Consider the following 24607-nt stretch of genomic DNA (forward strand, 5'->3'; position numbering starts at 1 on the left):
AATGTGGTGATCCTGGAGACAAACTGGGCAGTCTTATGTAGGGACAAGGGGGATGTGAGGGAAGGAGATCAGGGCCTGGAAAGCACACCTCATGACAATCAGAAGTTTTTGTATTTAATTTAACAACAGTTTGAACTTGTGTCAAACACAATAGCCCAGCAGGCTGTTTTCAGTAGGTTGCAGAAAAAATTAGAAAGCAACCAGATTCTTATTTTTCCTCCTCAATTGTTTTCCAGGCTAACCTCCCATCTTTAACTAGGTCCCAAAAAGGCACAAGATAAAGATAGTAACTGGATTAGATAGAGATACAGGCAACTGTTTGAAGTTTGAGGAGATGGAAATGTGTGTGAAGTGGTTATAGGGAACATTGGGAATGACAGTTCTCCATTGCTTTTTGAGGCCCATGTAGCCAGGCAGAAATGTGTGTTCATAGTCAGCTGTTTAGGAGTAGAAAGGAGAAGACCAAGAACTACATCTGACAATGGCTATGGCTTTTGGGGAGAATACAATGGATGGAGAGAGAGAGAGAGAGAGAGAGAGAGAGAGAGAGAAAGTACAGCATAGTCACAAAGGGATGATTATATTGATGAACCCACCAAGGTGGGATTATTATGAACCATGGAGTCGAGTTATGGAATTCCAAAAGATTAAATGATTCCCTATTCTTTAAGTAAAAGAATTAATATTCTCAATAAAGGCAAACAACTAATGCAGTGAAGACACCAGAGTAGACAAGATGGAAGTGGTAAGGAAAGAGTAGAAAGTAAAGGTGAGTTCATGAGAATGACATATTCATAACTGAAGACAAGGTAAGGTTTATAATCATAAAACTGTGTTCTGAGGTGGAATGAAGGAGGTGAGGCCAAAGAACTGAACCATCAGCATGTGAGTTTGGTTGTCCACAGACACACTGAACGTGTCAAGGAAAAAATGGTGGAAGAATAGAGTTGGCCAGATGAAGAAATTCACAATGACAGAATGGAGTATAAAAGAATATGGGGGGAGGTGGTTATAGCATGTTGGGATAAAATGCAAAATATAAACCTTTTTAATTCAGAAAAAATTTCCTAATTAACAATGTTTGACTATAGCACATTAGGCTTTTTAGTATTTATAATAATACTTAATGTTTTGTATTATTTTTGTGCACATTGCTTAGACAAGCCCACAAGACATGAGATTAGGAAAGTTTCTCATATGGATCGTTACAAGGCCTGGGGATTTAGAATAACTGACAGACTCATTTTAGCCACTAATGAATTGGTATTTAAATATGTAAGTAAACTGAACTACTTACTAGGCATTTACCAAATGTAATGAAGATACCCAAGATTCAGAATGCTGTTTCCTGAATGGTAAGCTCTAAAGTGTGATTGAAAGTGCTTCATGTGTTCAGAGATAAAAGGGACTCATTTCAGCCACCTTGGCTCAAATGCCACCTCTTTTAGGATGCCTTTCCCAACAGACTATAGAGGTCATGTTCCCTGTGATACACTTCAGTAGCACTTTCAGCTCTGATTGCAGAGGCAGCTAAACAATTAGACTTGAAAACGTGTCTCTCATCTCTCTTCTGACATCTTGTGCTCCGTGAGAGAAGAAAAAACTCTGCCTTTCCCAACACTGTAAATCTAGCACCTACGCATATAGCTTGTCATACTTAACCTTCTGCAGGACAAATGCTCCATGACAGAAAGATGTGAAAAGAAAAGTGTCATAAGAAAAAGGTGATGGTTTCCTAAGAACTGTTCACAAAACAACCATGACTCTGATCCATTTTACTACGAGCACTTTTACCACCACCACCACCACCTCCACTGTGACTTAGTGCCAGCTCTTTTGGCTTCATAGGTGAAGTGGACTGACATAGCTGCCCCCTGCTTATACAGTTGTTTCTCTGGGAAAAAAAAAGGAGGAATAATACATTTGATTCATGTTTTCTAGTTCCCTTTAAAGCAAGTAGATTTCCTTCTTAGAATTAATCTATTTGTGAGTCCTCCTCTAATGCTCTCCAGGGGCAACTTTCTATTTTATTTTGCTTTTCTGAGAGCAAAGGACTATAAATCTCATGGACAATTGCTGTTGCTTTAGTTACCAGGCTTCTGGGCCAGGGAATATGATACAGTGGGTTCATATTAATGAGGCAGCTAGAATAAAGTAGTTCTCTGGTAAGTGTCCCATCAGTGTGTGCAGTCTCTAAGCCTGTCCACCAATCAGTACTCTTGGTAATGGGAGCACACTGGGCCTTCTACTAGCCACAACTGTAATATTTGATCCCATTGGAGGGCTTACTGGCTTTGTCTGTCCATAGTCCTGAGATCAAGTATAGTTTTAGTTGTTTTCATTAAATTCTCCTCATTAAAAAACATTTACAAAGTTGAGAACATTTCTGCCATTCTTACTTCCAGTTGGTAAAAATATATTTTGGTGAATCCTTTTTGGGGGACATGGCAGTGCCCAGGTTTACACACATTGACTGTACAGTTCATTTTGAGAAAAGAGGCCCACAGGGATGTTTTCACATTTGTGACTTCATATGTATTATGGAATTCATCACACCAGTTTGAAATAGTAAAAGTCTGAGCACAATGTAAATTTGTAGTCATACAAGAAGAGCACCATAAAATATTATCCATACATACATGGAGAGAATATGACACAGCTTTCAGGACCAAGATAAAACCAAATTCATGGCCAGGTGGTGGTGACACACACCTTTAATCCCAGCACTTGGGAGGCAGAGGCAAGCGGATCTCTGTGAGTTCAAGACCAGCCTGGTCTACAAGAGCTAGTTCAAGGACAGCCTCCAAAGCCACAGAGAAACTCTGTCTTGAAAACCCAAAAACAAACAAACAAACAAAACCCCAAATGAATGTTTAGTCTATAGACTGTATGAATGCTTGCTTATATTAAGTCTGCAATTTACAAAATGATGAGTGCAATGTCCCATCTGTACAGTCTATGAGTGTGCATATTGCATGGGCCTAAGTTCACTGAAAAAAAGCCTGTAGGTTTACATATCAAATGCTCAGCAGCACACATTTCTGTTTTCTGAAAAATGAAGTCCAAGAATCCCTGCTGTGGTTGAGGTACTGTAGTATAATTAGCAACATACTTTATATGCAGCCGTTCTGACACACGTTAGTCATGTGACCAATGGGAACCTTTGCAGGCATTGCTACTAAGTGTAGGCAGAAGCAGTGACCTTTGAAGAGTGAGTGTACATATGACTGCCACACACGTCACATATGTCACATGTACTTATCAAATATGTCATACTTACAGAAGCATTTTTAAAGCGAGGGTTTCTAAAGTGCTGGGTTTGAAGTGAATTGCTACATTCCTAGACTGTGTTCAGAATAACAATATTTAACCACACACCTAATTTTTAAATTTTCCAATTTCTGTTAAGATACTTAAAATAATTTTTCTGAATTCACCTTTGCACAGAGGAGGAAGCAGAGATAAAGGATGTGGAGCCACTCGCCCAGGATCACGTGACCTAGGGTTAGAGGAGCTGAGAGACAACAGGACCATCCTGGCTCCCACTTGGTAAGAGTTTTTCTGACTATATTTCTGAAACTGTGAGCACCAACCTGATATTCAAGTTTATTTTCAAGCCTCTTAGTGAACTGAGTTTTAAAACAGATAAAACTTCTGGGTACAAAAAAATCCTTATGACATCTAAATCCATACAGAAGGAGGTAGGTTTGTCCTTTCAATCTCTTTAAACAGAAAAGGGCATGAAACGATGTATGCTAGAAGTGTATCCTTGGAGGTTACTTTTACAGAGTATGCTTGATTTTAGTTGGACCAACAAAGGAAAGCAAAGTTTCCTTTCTAGAATACCTCATTTAAATTTCCCTAATAGAGAATCTGCAATAACTGTTCAATCCTGGAAAAGACCCAGTTGCTTTCACCTACTGAGCAGCACACCTCTTCCTACCATCGTTTTACTTACGCCTGTTACTGAAATGATCAATTCTGGTTTTAGTCTCACTTTACCAGTACACTCCTCCTATCTAAGAAAACACCCCTCACTCCCATATTTACACTCCCTTCTTTAAGTCAAATCAATGTCTGCCTGGCTCCTAGATGAGAGACTATAATCTACTCTCTGCAATACAAGTCATAAGTATGGGTTTCTCTCTCTCTCTCTTTCTTTTTTTTTGCACATACATGGAGGCAAATAACTCAGATCACAATGATAGCTATTTTTGTGAGTCATTAATTTCATGTATAGTGGCTTCCCCCTCTCCTGCCATCTTGGAAAACCCACTTCTTCCCCTCAGTGTTTCTTCTTGTTAGAGCCAGCATCACTGGAAGGGAAGTCAGGCTGAACTTTGAGGTCCTCCTGGGTGCCACACTTATGTTTTCTAATGTGGTGCAGGTTTGTCTCCTAAGATGGAAGGCACACAGGCTGTGTCCTGCTGAAGGTAATAAGTAGTCAGTCACCCTTTCCAAAGGAAAGTCTTAAAACAGCCTACTTGCGATATTCATGACACTTACTGCCAAAATAGATGCCTATTTTTTTATTTTTAGCCATGAAATTATTGTATAAATGATAGACTGATTCTCTTGAAGCACTGTATCAGATTCCATAGGTTTAAGACAATGTCATTCTACTCTATGATTAAGAAATATACAATATAACATAACTGGGGCAGAATTGGTGGGATGCGTGTACTGAGAAGGCAGTAAGAATACTGCATGCACAGATCAAGAAGAGGTTCACAGAAGACGATGTGAGATCTGCACACAAGAGTAGAGATGAAAGGTCATACCCAAGGCCAATTACAAATATAAAGGTCTATCACATGCCTGCTGTGTGACCTTGGCTTGCTACTTAATACCAGTACTAAGCACTGTTTTTTACTATTATTATTAATGATTCTGAAAATAATCAGACATATTTAAGAAGGTAGTTGATGTGATTAAAATTAGTTAATGAATGTAAACTAATTAAACCATCTTTGGAATATGCCAAGTTTTCATTAATGACAAAGTGATGTATCAGGAAACTTTTAAGTATTCTTCAAAATAAAAACCACACAAAAGGGAGACTGATGGGTGTCATGACATAGGGAAGATCTTGGTTTAGGCAAGTGGAGTTTGGAAGGTGATCATCCTTCTGCACTACAGATAGTGGAAAGTAAAGAGACAATTGGGCGAGTAGCTTTTAGTAAGGTGGCTGACTGACTGATAGACAATAAATGACAGACAGATGACACAAAGATAGATAAAAAGGGATAGAAAATCGAAGTGTTTAAAGTAAGAGACACAAAAAGCCTAAGATTTCAGAAATAAAAGGAACAATCTAGAAAGAAAGAATGGTTGCAAGATGGTAGATGTGCCGCCTACAAGGAATTGATACTGTTCAAGGACAGGTCTTTGGGGCAGAAGCAAATATATTTTGAAGCTCAGGAAAAAGTTAATAAGAAAACATACTGTGATGCAAATTTTAGGACACTGTATGACCTGATGAGCAAGCTGCCAGGGCAAGATGCCAGGTCAGGCAACAAATGAAAGGTTGGCTTCAGTATTAGAGCTTGATGGAAAATGTGCTTCTCACTCTGTGACAAGAAACCACAAAAATATGTTTAGAAAGCCTGGCTTTTCTATCATCCCTCCCCCCCTCCACTTTGGTCTTCTTTAAACTTCTCCCATTATCCTCAACATTCTGGATAAAAATTCTACTGCAACTCTGTGCATTAGTGTTGCTTTAAGGCAAGTGAAGGGGAATAAAGGGAGATGGGTGATCTTTCGGGATTAGACAATGTCATGTAAAGAGATGAAAGCATTCTAAGCCTGGTTTGGTAGCACATGCCTAAGCTTCTGGGAGATGGAGACAGAGAATGACTTATTTACCCTTCTAGCCTGGGCTACACAGTTATATCTGTATAAAAACAACAACAACAAAAAGGAGCCTCCCCCCAAAACAAAAGTTCCATCACCATGAACAAAAACAGAAAGAAAAGAGACAGTCAGAGAGCATGGTGCAGAGCCAGCTGAGGAAGTAGCCAGGACATGAAAGCCCTGGGGCATAGAAGATGAGCTTCAGAGAAACCATGTCACACGGTGGTGCCATTTTCAAGACTTGACAGTAGTTCTGTTCCATAAAGCCAATAGAGTTTGGAAATAAATGGGATAATAAAGTGATTTATGATATGAGAGGAAGACAAAAGGCAATCAGACAGACCACAGCAGGAAGAGGACACTTGTACAAATAAGCCAGGCAGAGAAGACAAATGCCACATGTTCCTGTCACATGTGAATGCTCAACAGGTTGATTTCATGGAGGTAGAGTGGATGCCAGAGGCTGGAAAAGATAGAGGAGTCAGATAACATGTGCCAAAAATGTGGCTAGATGGGATGACTTAATTCTAGTGTTCTAAATCACTGATAGGTGATTACAGCCCTGATGTGAGCATTGCAGATTGTGTGCTTGTGTCAAATTATCCCACTGTACACTATGAATATGCAAAACATGAACGCTCCTGTGCCTGCTCCTTCATGGTAAGGAAACACAGACTTTGGTTTATGCAGACCTGCACTGAATTTCTGGCTCTTCAGTTTAAGGGCTATTGAGCAATTCACTGACTTTTAGCTTTTTTTTTCTAAAAGCAAGAATGCATAGAAAGTCCTACTACATAAGATAGTTGCTTAATAACAGAAAATGCTGTAAAAATGACCAAGAAATATGAACCCTTCAGTAACATTTATTAAGAAGTCATACACGATTCATAAGAGAGTCATTCGAAGGAATGGGTAGTCTAAAACAAATGACTAAAGCAAGTGCAGGACACGGAGGGCCATCTCTCCCTCCTGAAGATCTGATTATATTCCATGAATATTCATTACATACAAAATCTAACAATCTTCCTCATTATAATCCTATAGAAGCTAACATTGGCTGATACATTAGCTGATTTATTCTGTTAGTTAGGATGTTGTGTTAGCTCTCTCTGTGTAGTGTGAACAGCTTTGTGTGTAACAGTTCTGCTTCCAATTAGTTATAATTATGTTTCAGGCTTTATGGAAAGAGTCCCTCTCTTCATTCACTGGGTGAAGGCTTTAGCATTTTATAATACACATGGCACTCTTAGTACTCTTGATTTTTGCCCACTAAGGATTGGTCATAGGCACCTGGCTTTTAACTTACCTAGTTTTACTACTAATGGTCACAACTATAAATAATAATAATATAATAAATAAGTAAACATAGTTATTTTTACAAGGTCCATTAATTGATCTTCAAGCCAAAAATCCCACTTATAAACAATCATTTTACTTTCATTGACTTAAATATTTTTAAAAGTAACAAGCTGTAAAAATGTAAGTGGCTGATCATGAAAAGGAGGATATCTAATTATTTTAAAGGCTGGAGTTGAACCTTATAAAATCTGAAGAAAAAAAACTTCCTTGAGTGAGAGTATTTCACATGAAGGCTACCAAGCAAAGAGAGCTTTCTTACCCAGGGACACACAAGAGTCTGAGAAGACCAGGACCCAGGGGTCCTTCACTTTGTTCCCATTTTGATTGAACTACAAGCCAAACTTCATTCTTACTCAGCCTTATGTTCAGACATAGATACTGAGAAAACTGGCCATGGAAAACCACTTGGGAGCTTACTCTCTACTTAATCAGCTACAGGCTTGCCTCCCAGGCCCCAGCAGCAGGAGGGCATCCTGAAGTTCCCTGGGAATGGTGTCTGCTGAGATTACAGCTCCTGAATTCTTCAAGAGCCATTTCCTCTGGAGTTACCATGCTGGACAAAATTTGCAGTTAGCAGTCACTTTAAAAGTATTAGTATTATTTTGGAGCCACCTATTCTCTCCCTGTCGTTTGGGTAAAACGCTCCCCTGTGCAGTCAGACAGTCGGAGTACAAAGCTTCAAAGAAAGAAACTGTATTTACTTCCTGTGTCTTTACAAACTTCCAGTCATGCTGTGTATGTTCAGCAGCTTAATGACTGTTAACTATAGAGAAATCAGAGCATATACTCCACACCGTCAGTTGCTATTGTGAAGGTATTTTGCCATCTTATGGTACAGCAGGAGCACCTTGGACACAATTCCTATTTCCCTACTTTCTGGTACCGAGACCAAAGCAAAGTACTAGTCTGTTTGAAACTCTGCTTCCCCATCTGTGAATAATAACTGCTTTAGAGAGTTAGTCACTGTAGGGGTTAGAGTAAGATCATAATCACAGCAAATACTTACTGAACCATTACTATAACTGTTACATGCATTAAGTCCTTAACTTCTCAATTAAAAAGATTATTATTACTGTTCTTTTTTAAAAAAGGAAACCAAGACACACATAGTTAAGTGACTTGTCACAATCTACAGTTCGTTGTGGAAGGGACTGAACATAAACATGACAGCCACCCACCCTCTGAGGCTTCTGGGTGGTGTGCTCAGAAGTAAACTTTGAGATAGTAACTACTGTGAAAGAATGTAACATTAAGAATCCTAGGAACTCCCAGTATGAGTTCCATTAGATCTCCACGTGGAGATCCTAAGTGTCCACAGCATCTAGTCATTTAGGCTCTGCTGGACCAATCTAGCTGGTCCAGGCATTTTCATATAAGGTTTTTATAATTAGGCCATTTTTCATTTGGAACCGGATCTTTCCTTCCTGTTACAAATTCATTTTGATCGCAGGAGATACATAGGACAGTGGACTCTGAGAGCCACAAACTATTTTAGCTCTTCACATATTTAAGGATACCTTCCACACATCACATTTTCATTTTCTTATTTTTTTCACCCAATAAGCAAACATCAAGGGTCTATGCAACTGCGCCTTTGTTTTTTCTAGAACTTTCATCCCCATACCGTTTCTCACCTGCCAATAGCCATGTAGAAACTCTTGCCCCCAGCTGGAGGCCAACTCTAAGGATACAGTATTTTCTAGACAAACCAGGGCAGATGCACCTATTAATTCACAGGGACAGTGAGAGCATGCACAGGGCCTGCTGTCCAAACTGAAGCCCAACAATGAGAAGGGGAGGTAGGCACAAAGCACCACCTCTAGCCAAGAATCTATTTGCAATCATAGCTGGGGACCAGGCAGGGTAGTAAAGAGCCTTACTGGACTAATCAACCATGCTCCAGGGCAGGCCCCATTTCCAAGAGTGGTTGACCAATGCAAATCAGATTCCTTTTGGGGGGGGGGTGTTGTTAAGAGAAAGAACAGGGAATGGTGTGGATCTGGAGGTAGGGGAGGATCTGAAAAGAGTTGGGGGTAGGAAAAACATGATCAAATATATTGTGTGAAATTCTCAAGGAATAAATAAAAACCTTTTTAAAATCAACATTTTATAAGTAAAAGTGAAAATCTTTTTGAAGTTCTCAAAGAGCTCCACTTGGCCTATTTTCTTGGAAACCTTCTCTCAAAGAGCTAGAAAATGTTTTTTTTTCCTTGCATTAACTTCATGGTGTATTCTCATTTCTAATGCTAATTAGGCAGGCCTTACAGTAAGAGTATGAAAAATGTCCCCATCATACTCGTTATCTATTATACATGACTGATAATGGGGGAGAGTGAGCAGGATTCTTCCAATTAACCTGAAGGACTTGGAAGAACAACTTTGACCTTGGACACTGATAACTACTTTTGGGGGTTATTTTGGGACAATTTTGTTATGTAGCCCTGGGTCGATTGGTACCTGTTAAGTAGCTCAGGGTGGCCTCACTCATGCCAACCCTCTGCATCAGCCTCTGAAGTACTGTGATTATAGACATGCAACACTATGTTAATCTAACTGCTTTAAAGAAACAGAGTAGTACTTACATTTTCATAAAGATTAAGTTTTAAAGGTTTCTATTCGAACTAAATTAGATCAGTATTTAAAGTTTTTAAAGGCTGTGAATTCCTGAATTAGCTATTTTAAACTATTAAGTAGTGGTAAAACTATATCAAAGTGCATTTATGAAGGAATAAAGAAAAAAAGACTCAAGATTCATTGTTACCTTTCTTTGACAACATTCCAGGGCATCCAGGTAATTCAAGGTTTTTGTTTGTTTGTTTGTTTTTCCTTTTTTATTTCATTTTACATTCCAACCACATTCTCCTTCCCACCCCTCCTCCTGCTCCACCTCACCTTCTCCCATTCTTCCTCATCTCCCCCTTAGCCCACCCCCAGTCCACTCTTCCTCACAGGTGAAGGCTTCCATGAGGAGTCCACATAGTCTGGCACAATAGGTAGGGGCAGGGCCAGGCTCCTCTCCCATGCATTAAGACTGAACATGGCATCCCACCATGTGGAATGGGCTCCATCAAGCTAGCTCATGCACCAGGATTATATCATGGTCCTACTGTCACTGAGTATGGCATCCCATCCTAAGGAATGGGCTTATATATGGTTTTTACACTAAAATTTCTGATATAATTATATAAGATATCATCCAACTAGTACTTGTCAAATCCTGAATCTTATGCTGCCTTGCTCATTTAATCTGTAGAATAAGGTGGAAGATATTGAGCACCATCCAAGGCATGGAAAATGAAGTAGCATGAAAAAAAGTCACATAGCTTGTGAACAACAGAGCTGAGACTTTTTGGCTGGTGTCTGTTTGCCTCCAACTATCAAGTTCTTAAACCCTGGGTTAAACACTGCAAGGAGCCACAGTTCTACACAGCAAGCACTTAGAGCCTAACTTAAAAGAATTCAAGGATCCCTACATAAAAATAGTCAGCTCATGTAAATGTTGTAGTTTGGGGGCTTTTGATAATTTGATTTTTGTTTTTTGCTATTCCTGCTCTGGGGAAGGGAAGACAAAACCCAGGGCTTCATATGGGTAAGGCAATCAGTTGACCAGTGCACCACACTGCGCTGTATTTTAATATTCTTATGGAAGTTATGACACCATGTATCATTTTGGTGAGGAAAAGGGTGCTATATTAGAAATATTTTGCTTTAAAACATTGTTTAGTCTTCTTATGTAAAATGACTATGTAAAATAATACAAATTGATGAAAGCTTCTGCAAAATATGCCTTATAAAGGTATGAGATTATAAAGTTAAATGTATGGTATTTGTGCTGAAAATGTGGAAATTCAACCTTTTCACTGATTGGCTTGCATTAACAAAGCTTGCTATACATACTACCAGAGTAATATTATTTACTAAAAAAGATTTTTACAATCTACCTAGTACTAGTCTATACTTGCTAGCACATGTTAATATAAAAATATATAATTTAAAGTCAATCTACTGTAATCAATTTGAAGTTAGTTTTGAAGTAAATTGGCACTCATATGCCTCTTGCTTCATTTCTTCATTTTTAAGCTATGTATATTAAAGCTAATGCAACTTAAATTTATGTTTACTAAACAATTCACTAAAAATAACTAAAATTTCATTTCATGTTTTGATATGCAGCTAAGAAATTTACCATGTTACACATAGGAATAAGGAACCCAGTCATCACTAAAACATATGATCTCCTCTTCGATATTTCAGCATGCATTTTTTTTCAAATTTGCCATTTGATTTCAACTCTTTTCTAGTTGTAAACATTTTAATTTCATCTAAGAAAGCAATTGCTTATAGGAGACTGTCAGATTTTTTAGTGTTACATGCTAAATCATTATGAAAGATTTACTTTTCATGTAAGACAGCTTTTCATATTAATCATATCACTAGACACATGTTTGCTGAGGTTTAGCCATGGGCAATAAATACAGAATGGCATCGATGGAGCTGTTAAATCTTGGTGCATACATTTCTAACATTTTGTATTGAGTTATGCAAGAAATAATCACCCTACTAAATCCAAGTCAAACATCTCAGAATATTTGGATGCTTAATTAAAAACAAAGTTATGCTTTTCATGTGGGTGATTTTGTTCAGTGATTAAAAAGTCCCTGAAAAATTAATTTAGCTCAGTAAAGAGCACACATGTGACTTCTTTTTGGAGTTAGAAAATGGCTTCTGCTATTTCTACTAAGCCACAATGCAGAGACAAACTAAATAAATGGGGGAAGAAAGTTATGGAAACCTCAACTAAAATAACAAGAATTGGTAAATGTTCTGCTTACTAAGATTGCTTTTCAGCAAAGTTGGAAATTCTTTACTCCATCCATTGTGAGACTCAGTACATAGCCACTAGACCCAAAGTCAATCACAGTCCTAGGGTTTAAATGTATCCAGTTCCATCAGATTAAAGCTCAACCACTTCTGCACTGGGAAAGCACCACCTTCTGGATGCTTTTCCTCCCTGGGAGAGGAAATCCCCACAATCCTCATTGTTAAAGCTAATATGATTAGCATGCAGTTGGAGGTATGAGCATAGCAAAAGCAGAGATCTGATGAAAGATTGTGGGAGGCTAAATTCTGAAACAGGCAACATGGTGCAAGAGCAAAAAGAAGGAGGGATGAGGTGAACAACAGCCTAGGAATGAGTTCTAGATTGTAACAGGGTTCTACAGTGAGACACAATTCTGTATCTTAACTTCTCGCCTGTCATACATTAGTACAGGACTTAACAGGTGATCCTGAAGGCCCCTTTAAACTAATATACAAAATAGTCCATCAAGGAATTTAGTATACCATTTTCCTACATCACTTAACTAATAATTCACTTACAACTTTATTTGTGGAATGTATACCAAGATGCAGACCATAAACTTAAGGATATGAAAGTGAACAAGATATACCTGTGGGGGATTGATATCTACAAATTAAAATAAGGTGAGGAAAAAGACAGTGAATCAATACCTTGAAGGATCTTTATTTAGTATAAAATAAGAAACTATACCCTTTGTCATAAAGGTATAATAAAATACCACAGCAAGAGTAGAAAATATAATATACGTGTGATACGATCATGTTTGTGTTCTGATGTTCAGTGGGAACAGTTGGAGGAGAACCCTCACCTACTACAGCACCAGCCAAGAGGGGAAGGAATAAACCCTGGTTTCCTGAGGAGTAATATGTTTAGTTTGGGGTCCTTGAAGTTAAGGTTTCCCAAGATACTGTGAGGCACTGTATAGAAAGCAAAAATTTGGGACTAGATGCATCTTTTGTTCCAGCCAACAACTATGATTTTAGGGATACAGAATTAAATCACTTTGATGCCTACTGTATTGGTTTGATAGAAAATGGCCCCCAAATGGAGTGGTACTGTTAGAAGGTGTGGCCAGGTTGGAGGAAATATGTCACTGTGGAGGCAGGGTTTGAGGTCTCATATATGCTCAAGCCATGCCCAGTGTCTCAGACCACTTCCTGTTGCCTGTGAGTCAAGATGTAGGGTTCTCAGCTATTTCTCCAGCACCATGTCTGCCTGCGTGCCACCCTGTTGCACCATGATAATAGACTAAATTTCTGAAAGTGTGAGCCAACCCAGTTAAATGTTTTTCCTTTATAAGAGTTTCTGTGGTCATGGTATCTCTTCACAGCAATAAAAACCCTAAGACAACTACTTTTAAAAACTCTAATGTAGATAATAGCTACTTGAGAAGAACCTTTGAAGATTGAAGTTAGGCATAAAGGGCACAAATATTAAGAAGTTAAAGCCAGAGCTAAACTGGACTAGCTTCCAGACTCTGTTCTCAAAGTCCTTGGCTGCTACACAAACCTACTTAAGAGTCACTCAGGGACTGTCTGCATATAGACTCAAAGATCAGGGATAATTGAAGAGAGCTAGATATTCTGGTGGATATTTTTACTTCAGCAATTAATATATCATTGCTGAATTAATACAATGCCATTACAGATTTTTACAATCTCCTTATGTGACTTATAAATAGATGGATGGTATGTAGGACTGGGTGTGGCCACTATTCACCAAAGTTATAGACCATTGTATTCACATCATGGAAGAGGTCTAAAAAGCCAGTAAACGGACTTCTAACCTGAACCAGCAAAAAGTGTTATTCCCTGGAAACCTAGTCACCAAAATGTTGAAGAACAAAGTTTCATAAGGAACATTTGTAGGTCTGGAAATAGTGGTGGAGAAATATAGAAATTTTGGAGAGCTGCTGCATCAATGGTATCTGATTTTGATCCAGTAAATTCCATGATAATGTACTGCTTAACATCTGTCTATTTAGCAAGTTAACCAGTTTTAGTCATATACAAAATACATTTGGGGGATTCTGTTATAGAAAATGACCTCTTTTAAGACTTTCCCATGTAAAAATGTCGGTATTACATATCAAGGATCTGAATTAATTATCTACTGAACATTGAAAAGAATTCCTTATAGGTTTGTCTGAAGCAGGTGAACTAAGCAGGCAAGACCTTGGTGAGAATAGCCTGGATACCCCAGCAAGAATATTCCGTATAAAGTGTGCACTTCCCAAGTAAAGCAGGTCCTTTTCTGTCTCACACGCTGATTGGGCAGTATCTTTACTAAACTGTATGAGTCTGTAAGTGCAAGAGAGGCACAGCACACAGGACCACTCCTGCATGAAGACTTATGAGAAACAATGTGACATGCAACTGCAATCACCAATGACATATTTCTCTTGAGAGAAAAGGCATTTTCTGAGGTCATCTGTTATTAGACTACTTAACTAATAGCAACCAAATAACCATTCATGATTTCGCCTGGGGACACTTCTGTTTTACTGACACTGTGTGCTTTTACATCTGACAGGCCTGTTATTTTATTGTCATCAGCTGTGCTCACACCACAAAATCTTTAAAACAATTTTTGAGGTTTCCAGAATTAGTTTCTATTAGCGACAATAAATCCGGGCCACATTTAATGGAATAATTTAGGAATAAATGTTTCAAACATTTTCTAATAAATAATAATGAATGAAGCTGAGCCATTTTTTAATGTCTCCAATGTAAATGCAGACAGTAGTGGATTCTAGGATCAGGGAAGCCATAACTTTGAACTCTATGCTTTAGTCATAGTTTCCAGTAAAAATGTGCTAAGAATGAGTAATAAGAATTACCGAGTTGTGGAATCCTGGGCTATCCCATTCATCTTTCTGAAAAAGCCCAATATGTACCTCATTATAATAGCTGCAAATCTGTAGAGTGACTTTGGGGAATCACCCATTCACTTTGCATCACTGATGCTTCTCCACTCCCCCTGCCAGAACCTCATTATTCATAGAGCCATATATTGAAAACCTACTTGAAACCAGAAGCATTATTTTCCTCATGAGTTACTTCATGCATCAGGGTAAAAATGTATTTTGTAGATGAAATGATAGTCCTACCTGTCTCACAGCTGGGTCCAGTGAAGCCTTGTGGGCATGCACACACGTTGGCAGCGATGCAGGCACCTCCATTTCTACAGCCATCTTTACAGAAAGCTACAAGAATCCAGACACATGAATAAATCAGACAAACAGTATCAGATAGATGGCTGTCACTGTGGTGTAAGTAAGCCACTCCATAATCTCTACACCCTGCTTTTCTTTATTCCCTTGCAGATGTGACATCAACTGATAAAAGATACCATAATTTCATCATGATATACTATTTTCTACACCTGAGAGAAACTCAGTATGAGTTTGGAAGCAATTTCTAACAGTGAGGAAATAGTTTGCCTGAAACATAACAAAACAGTCACCTTACACAGTGTGAAGCGCATCACAGTTTGTGTTGTATTCAGTTGTAAAAACCACAGTTGAAAACAAACACTAAAAAGTAGTAGCCATTGTAGATGAGGTGGATAATTGGAGAATGGGAGGAAGAAATGAGAAATGATGGATTCTGGAGGCTTTGGGCTACCTACATGAGGGCTAGAGTGCTAAAACATCAGGGAAGGGTCTTGGCCTGTCCTAAATTCTAAGCTGGGTCTGCTGACATAGACACACTCAACTGTAAGAACCACTAGCCCCGGTGGCCTTCTGGGAGAATGGTATTCACATGCTAAGGAGAATGCTATCTGTTAGCATCTACACCTACTTCCTGGGTTACTTATACTTTTTTGACCAACTTCACATCAGATAGGAATCAGAATCAAGCAGAAATAGAGAAGGAAGCACTGGGGCCCAACAACTCCAAACCAGGTGTTTTAAAGGAAATTGTAAGGGTTTAGCAATATTATTTGTCTGTTTTCCAAGCAAATGCTTTGCTTGCAATTTTGACTACAAAATGAGCAGAACTTCTTTATGATGATCTACATGAGGAGGTATGAAGTTTTAAATACCAATGCATCCCACAGTGCATTGCAGACAATGCCTCCCGACCTATTCCTACCAATGCATCCCATGGTGCACTACACACCAGGCCTTCTGACCAGCTCCTTCCAATGAAATTCACAGTGAACTGCACACCAGGCCTTCTGGCCCATTCCTGAACCACTGCACTGACTTGGTCTTTTCTTCTTACAGACCTTCTACCACAGTAAATCTACTCCCCTGAATGTCAAGGTAGAGGTGGGCAGCTATGGAGGCTTTTATGAATCAATTTTATAAATCAATGGACACTAAGGAATATGAAGTCTATCTTATAGGATTTGGTTGTTTTAAAAATAGCTCTTCATTTCCCATGTGAAGGGTATAAGCTCATCTGGGGAAGAAGGATTGGAGGAATGTGAGTTAGTGAATGGCAATGAACTACAGCTGCAATGTCCACTGATGTAAACTAAAATCTGAGGTGGACATTTAGGGACTGTCAACTGGCACTAAAAAAATTGCTAAAACAAGAAACTACAACATACAGAGACCTGGTATGCATAGTTAACATTAATCCCACCATGACAGAAACTCAAGAAAGAAAGTGTAAGAAATGGGGTGGTATTTCAAGGCAGATTAACAGTGTTAGATGTGAGTAGGTCATGCTTCCAGGAAAGTCGCTATCATGATACATTCATGTTTGAGCCCGACAACAAAACACCTGAGGCTGGAAGACTGGTAAACCAAAGGGCAGCAAACATTCAAAGACAAAGAAAAAGGTTTAAGGAAGCAGAGCGAGCACATTAGAAGAGGAGGAAAATTGGAATGAGGAAAAATAAATGATGAGACAGAGTTTCAAAGATGGAACCATTTGTTATATGGTTTAAAAACCCCAGGATGTGGCTGTGGGTGTTGTTTTTAGAGAAAAACAGTTATGTAAATTGCTGTAGCTGAAGTCACAAAAGATTAGAGAAAAAAAGCCAAGCTGCTTGGCTACATAACTGTGGGAGTATCCAAGGAGGGTGACAGGAGCTGAGAGGAAGGCAATGGTAACAACACTCAGGAATACTCAAGCTTCATATCCATAAGGTACAGAAGAGGGACGCAAAGGGAGAAAAGACAGGAGATGGGAGGCTCTGTGTCTGGTGCAGTGGAGTAGCCACAAAAGTGTTCCACCTTTGCATATTGTTCCGTTCCCAGTGTAGCCCGGCTTGCAGACGCAGTTGTGTCCTCCAACAGTGTTAAAGCATAAAGCATTTTCGTCACAGTTGTGTTGATTTGTGACACACTCATCATGTTCTGAAATGAAGAATACAGTTTTGTTACCCAAAGATAATTTTCAAAGCTACCACACTTTAAATGTGTTCATTAGATAGCAGTTCTTCCCACCATAGATATAGGCAAATTATAAACTAAAAACAACCTCAAATCATTTCAAGTTTTGAAGTATTATGTGCTATTATAGAACTACACATATCATTCATATTTTTAACTAGTCAGTCCAAAAGTATCTGAAAAACAGGATGACCAGTGACAGGATAGAATGGATGTTCTCAGAGGCAAATGCCTAAGTCGGGTATATAACCTCTGTGATTGGACTTAGGGAGTTATCCTTGTAAAAGTAAGTCTGACTAACTGTTCCTTGTAACATGTGATTCTAACAGGGAAGGATGAATAATTGTTTTACTCTTATGGTAGTTTGAATACAAATGGCCCCCATAATCTCACAGGGAGTGGCACTATGAAGGAGGTGTGGCTTTGTTGGAGTGGGTTGGTCTTTTGGAGGAAGTGTGTCACTGTGGGGGTAGGCTTTGAGGTTTCCTATGCTCAGGTTACTGCTTAGTGTCTCAGCTGACTTTCTGTTCCCTGCAAGCCAAGATGTAGCCAGCACCATATCTGTCTGCACACCACCATGCTCCCTGCCATGATGATAATGGACCAAACCTCTGAAACTGTAAGCAAGCCACTTCAATTAAGCCATGATCATGGTGTCTCTTCACAGCAGTGGAAATCCTAACAAAAACACTCTAAAATTCTTGTCCTGCAGGATCACAGGGCTGAAATTCTAGGAGCTGGATGCCACCAGTTCACATTTGCAGATGTTCTTGCCATCCTGAAGGTTTTTATGAACCTTCATAACATGTTGTAGGGAGATGTTGCCTTCAATGTCCTCTCTCCACAAAGGAAGCATCCTCTGTCTACTTGATAAGAGAGATTTGTTTTCCTAATAATACATGTATCTCACGTGTGCAAGCCCACATGAGATACATAGACAATCTGATGTCCCCTTCAGCTGGGAATAGCTTGTTACTTTTCAAAGCCCTCAATCATTTGATGCCTTTTAGCACTCCTGTGAGAGAGGCAGACCAGATCACAATACCAAGGATAAGGCAATTGTGACTTAAATAATAACACATCTTGCCTGAGTTCTAGGAGTATTAGGTGATTTCAGCAAAAATATAGAAGTTAATAATAAATATAATAAAATTTGTATGGGAGAAGAGATCTAATATGAAAAACAATGTGTGCAGGAAACAAAATATGTAAGGACATGTACACAGATTAGTTTAGGTCCCTAAACTATTTTATTCTTTGGGTTTCTTTCACATCACTGTTTGCTTTTCATTTTAGAGCTCTGTACCCAGGGCATTTCAACATTAAGATAGCTGTAACTTCAATAATTCTGCATTTGATATATATGGTTGAGAGTATACTGTGTGATTTAAGGCAACTCTGAATGGACTGCCCCATGTTTTATTTTTTTAAAAAAAAATATGCATTAACATTCCACTGTGGTCCCATGTCTGGTCTTACAAAGGAGCCCAGTTATGATCATTTTAACTCTAACCATGCAATAAAACTTTTGGAAACTATTCCCAATAAATCCATTAGAGGAACACAAGATCATCAATATTAATGCTTAAGAACTGCAGCAATGGATGCATTATTTTTAAGTTCCTAGCAAAATTACTCAAATACTAAGTTCTAATTCCCCATTCTTCTCTAATATCAGAACATCTTATAGCTGTATGACTCTGTGCTCATCAGTAGTAGTGTAGGAAAAGTGCATGGTTCCTTCCACAGATGACTTGTATTAGGCATTGAAAAAATGTCCAAGGGGCCAGAAGGAGCAGGATGCCTTCATTTGGATTCTTCTAGCTGAAACAACAACAGAAATCTGTGCTCTGAAGTTTGTGCCTGCTGTCATTTTTCTTCTCAGTAATTAATCTACAAATCCATATGGTGATAATCACATACCCTTTAAAGAAGCCACTGATAGGTTAAACACTATTGTCACTCCTGCCCATCTTGTCTTCTTTGTTATCTGAAGCTCACTGTGTAGAGAATGGGCATAACTGGGTTTGTTTAGAACCCAGAATGTAATGTTCTACAAATATTAAATAGTCACCAAATGAAATGACCTGGATTGCCCTCTTCTCACTTTCTTGTGGTTCCTGAGAGCAGGGTGTGTGCTCCTGGGCAATTCAAAGGCAGAGCCAGTGTTTCTGGTTTCTTAACATGCCTTTATAATCATGGCTGGTAGTACCTGAAGTACCCTTTTCCCCAGGTTCTCCTGGAAAACACTACCCATCCTTAGAGATCACACTCAAGTTCCAGGCCTTTTGTGAAAAGACTTTCATGTCTTCTGCCTGCAAAGTCTGGGTTCCTGTTGGTCTGAGAACCACATACCAGTTTCTGCTGCTCTGTAGTACCATACACAGTCCTTTCTCTCCACTCTTCTAATTTCAACCTTACTCTTGCATTGTAAGTATTTAGACAATGATGCTTTTCCTTTGGATTTCATTTCACAATAGAGAATGTTTCTTGAGCTATACAGTAGATAGACTGTTTGTTGAGATATACAAGTAGATTATACATGTACACACACATACACACACATATACACACATACATATATATGATATATATATATATATATATATATGGAGAGAGAGAGAGAGAGAGAGAGAGAGAGAGAGAGGAGAGAGAGTGGAATTCCTTCAAATACAGATGTTACATAAAACAATAATATATTTTTATTCTTAATTAACTCTTAACTTTGGCAGGTTGACATATTACATGTTAGGATCTTTCTCAGGATAAATGGATTATTATAAATTGAAGCCACTTTCAAACAGCTTACAGCTTAGTTGGTTGGTAAGGCAGAAAACATGCCCATGGCTGCCATCATGATATGCACCAGAGCAAAAATGTAAAGACACTTATAGATTGGTCATGAGATCAAGGAAGGGGGAGCCACTCTCCTTGGCCAGGCAGAGGTCCAATTCATGGAGAACAGGATATTTGTCATGAACATTTCTTTACATATATCTGGGTGTGGAATCACAGATTCTAAATTACAGTGGCATCTACATACATTGATTCTCTTGTTTTTGGAACACTGATTCCCTTACAGATTTGAATGAAACACAATGATTTTGATAACTACAGTGTGAGTCAATGCTTATGAAAAACCACATAGTTTGTAAGTAATTTAGTTCTCACATTAGTTGGAAATTATGTACAATTATTTTATAAAAGGTTAAATTTGCTCTGTAGAGGTTAAGAAATGTACCCAAGATTACAGGTTTAGCAGCTGTTAGAATTCTGAAACAAGGCCGCCGGCCAGAACCCCTACTGAGTTGAGTGTACCCTCTGCTCCTGTCCTACTCCTGCCCAAAGTCCCCATCACCCCCGGAACTCTCTGGGACTGCGCCTGCACAGAGTGGGCCTGTCCAGACAGGGAGGAGCACTCTGAGTCTGGAAACACCTCACTCTTCCTTCCCTCTCTGCCGGCCCGACCTCCACTGAGTGAGGAGACTACCAGGAGAGGCAAGACCATCCAGAGCTACAGACATTGAAGTCTTGGCCCACACACACCACCAGGTGACAAGAGGAGATAGAGAGACCCCACCTGCACCCACTGGAAGAAGAGATGAGAAGAAGACAGAATAAGAAACAACAGAAAGGCCAATATGACACCACCAGCAAGATCTGAAGAAGAGATGGACCTCAAAAATTATCTTAGGAAGATGATAAAGACCTTTAAAGAGGAAACAAGGAAATCCCTTAATGAAACAGAAGAAAAAACAAGCAAAAAATTACATGAAATGGAGGAAAAGACAAACCAAAAAATTCAAGAAATAAACAAATCTCTTAAAGAATATAAGAAAGTCAAGGAAAACAACCAAACAAGTAAAGGAAGCACTTGAAACAGTTCAAGGCATGAAAGCTGAAATAGAAACAAAGAAAACACAGAATGAGGGGATTCTGGAAATAGAAAGGCTGGATTAAAAAATCAGGAACTAACGATGTGAGTATAACCAATAGAATACAAGAGATGGAAGAGAGAATCTCAGTTGGTGAAGACTCGCTAGAGGATATAAAGTCATCGACCAAAGAAAATCTCAAGTCCAACAAATCCCTAACACAAAATATCCAGGAAATATGGATATTTCCGTGAAAAGGCTAAAGCTAAGAATAATAGGTATAGAAGGTAAAGAAATAGAGCTCAAAGGTACAGAAAACATATTCACCAAAATCATAGAAGAAAACTTCCCCAACCTACAGAAGGATATGCCCATGAAAGTACAAGAAGCTTACAGAACACCAAACAGATTGTACTACAAAAAAGAAGTCCCCTCAACACATAATAATCAAAACACCAAACCTACAGAATAAAGAGAAACTATTAAGAGCAGCAAAGGAAAAAGGCCAAGTAACATATAAAGGCAGACCTATCAGAATCACACCAGACTTCTCAATGGAAACTTTGAAAGCCAGTAGGTCCTGGATATATATCCTACAAACACTAAGGGAGCATAGATGCCAACCCAGAGTACTGTACCCAACAAAACTATCAATCACTATAGATGGAGAAAACAAGATATTCCATGACAAAACCAGACTTAAACAATACATATCCAAAAATCAAGCACTACAGAAAGTTCTGGAAAGAAAACTCCAACCCAACAAAGATAACTACACTGACAAAAACATAGGCAATAGATAATCCAATTTTACCAAACAGAAAAAGAAACAGGAGGGCGAAATCCATACACAATGACACCACCAACAATAAATCCAGAACAAATAAGAACCAACAATCAATGGACATTAATATCCCTCAATGTCAATGGTCTTAATCTGCCTATAAAAAGATACAGGTTAACAGAATGGATACAGAAACAGAATTAATCCTTCTGCTGTATACAAGAAACACACCTCAACTTCAAAGACAGCCGTTACCTCAGAGTAAAAGGATGGGAAAAGATTTTCCAATCAAATGGGCCCAAGAAACAAGCTGGTGTAGCAATCCTAATATCTAAGAAATTAGAGTTCAAACTAAAATCAATCAAAAGAGATGAAGAAGGGCATTTCATACTTATCACAGGAAAAGTCCATCAAGATGAAGTCTCAATCCTGAACGTCTATGCTCCAAATATGAAGGCACACACATTTGTAAAAGAAACATTACTAAAGCTCAAACCACACATGAGACCCCGCACACTTATACTAAGAGACTTCAACACCCCTCTTTCACCACTAGGCAGGACCACCAGACAAAATCTTAACAAAGAAACAAAGGATCTGACAGAAGTTATGACCCAACTGTGTTTAACAGATATCTATAGTACATTCCATCCAAACACAAAAGAATATACCTTCTTCTCAGCGCCACATGGAACCTTCTCTAAATCTGACCACATAGTTGGCAACAAAGCAAACCTCCACAGATACAAAAAATTGAAATAACCCCCTGTATCTTATAAGATCACCATGCTTTAAAGTTAAAATTCAACAGCAATACAAATTGCAGAAACCTACAAACTCATGGAAAATGAATAACACGCAATTGCACCATTCCTGTGTTGAGGAAAAAATAAAAAAATTAAAGACTTCCTAGAATTTAATGAGAATGTAGACACAACATACCCAAACTTATGGGACACTCTGAAAGCAGTTATAAGAGGAAAGTTCATAGCACTAAGTGCCCACATGAAGAAACTGGAGAACAGTCACACTAGAGAACTGACAGAACAACTGAAAATTTTAGAGCAAAAAGAAGCAAACTTACCATGGAGGGGTAGACGCCGGGAAATAATCAAACTGAGGGCTGAAATCAACAAAGTAGAAACTAGGAAAACATTACTAAGAATCAATGAAACAAAGAGTTGGTTCTTTAAGAAGATAAACAAGATAGACAAACTTCTATCCAAACTAAACAAAAGGCAGAGAGAGAGAGAGAGCACACTAATTAACAAAATCAGAAACGAAAAGGGGGATATAACAACAGCCACTGAAGAAATCCAGAGAATAATCAGGTCATACTCTGAAAACTTGCACTCCACAAAATTCAAAAATCTAAAGGAAATGGACTATTTTCTGGATAGCTATCACTTACCAAAATTAAACCAAGAACAGGTAAGCAGTTTAAATCTACCTATAACCCCTGATGAAATAGAAGCAATTATCAAAAGCCTCTCAACCAAAAAAAGCCCAGGGCCAGGTGGCTTCATTGAGAATTCTACCAGAAATTCAAACAAGAGCTAATACCAGTACTCCTCAAATTGTTCTGCACAATAGAAGCAGAAGGGACATTGCCAAACTCTTTTATGAGTCTATAGTCACTTTGATACTCAAGCCATACAGAGATACAACTAGAAAGAACTACAGTCCAATATCCCTCATGAACATCGATGCAAAAGTACTCAACAAAATATTGGCGAATCGAATCCAAGAACCCATCAGAAAAAATCATCCACTATGATCAAGTAGGCTTCTTCCCAGGGATGCAAGGATGGTTCAACATATGAAAATCCATCAATGTAATCCACCATATAAACAAACTGAAAAAAGACAAACCACATGATCATCTCACTAGATGCTGAAAAAGCCTGACAAAATCCAGCATCCCTTCATGATAAAGATCTTTGAGAGAACAGGAATAACAGGAACATATCTAAACATGATAAAAGCAATATATACCAAACCATCAGCCAATATCAAACTAAATGGAGAGAAACTCAAAGTGATTCAGGAACAAGACGAGGCTGTCCACTTTCTCCATATCTCTTCAATATTGTACTTGAAGTTCTAGCTAGAACTATAAGACAAGAAAAGGAGATCAAAGGGATACAAATTGGAAAGGAAGAACTCAAACTTTCATTATTTGCAAATGATATGTTAGTCTACATGAATGAATGGAAAAACTCCACCAGGGAACTCCTACAGCTGATAAACACCTTCAACAAAGTAGCAGGATACAAAATTAACTCAAAAAAATCAGTAGCCCTACAATATACAGATGATAAATCCAATGAGAAAGAAATCAGAGAAACATCACCCTTCACAATCTCCACAAGCAACATTAAATATCTTGGGGTAATGCTAACCAAAAAAGGGAAAGACCTGTACAGTAAATACTTTGAGTCTTTAAAGGAAGAAGTTAAAGAAGATACCAGAAAATGGAAAGATCTCCCATGCTCTTGGATAGGTAGAATCAACATAGTAAAAAG

General features: G+C 38.5%; 1 protein-coding gene across 1 annotated transcript in view; it reads right to left on the reverse strand.

The window, feature by feature from the left end:
• The window catches only part of Nell2 (neural EGFL like 2), a 285232-nt gene that overhangs the window by 55837 nt on the left and 204788 nt on the right, over nucleotides 1–24607 (reverse strand). Inside the window, exons 14-15 of the mRNA XM_035439207.1 lie at nucleotides 17265–17387; nucleotides 15183–15278 (exon numbers count right to left, since the gene is read on the reverse strand). Coding sequence (XP_035295098.1) covers nucleotides 15183–15278; nucleotides 17265–17387 — 219 coding nt within the window. The remainder of the gene's footprint in view (nucleotides 1–15182; nucleotides 15279–17264; nucleotides 17388–24607) is intronic.

This window comes from Cricetulus griseus, chromosome 2, assembly GCF_003668045.3.
Source record: "Cricetulus griseus strain 17A/GY chromosome 2, alternate assembly CriGri-PICRH-1.0, whole genome shotgun sequence".
Classification (NCBI taxonomy): Eukaryota; Metazoa; Chordata; class Mammalia; order Rodentia; family Cricetidae; genus Cricetulus; species Cricetulus griseus.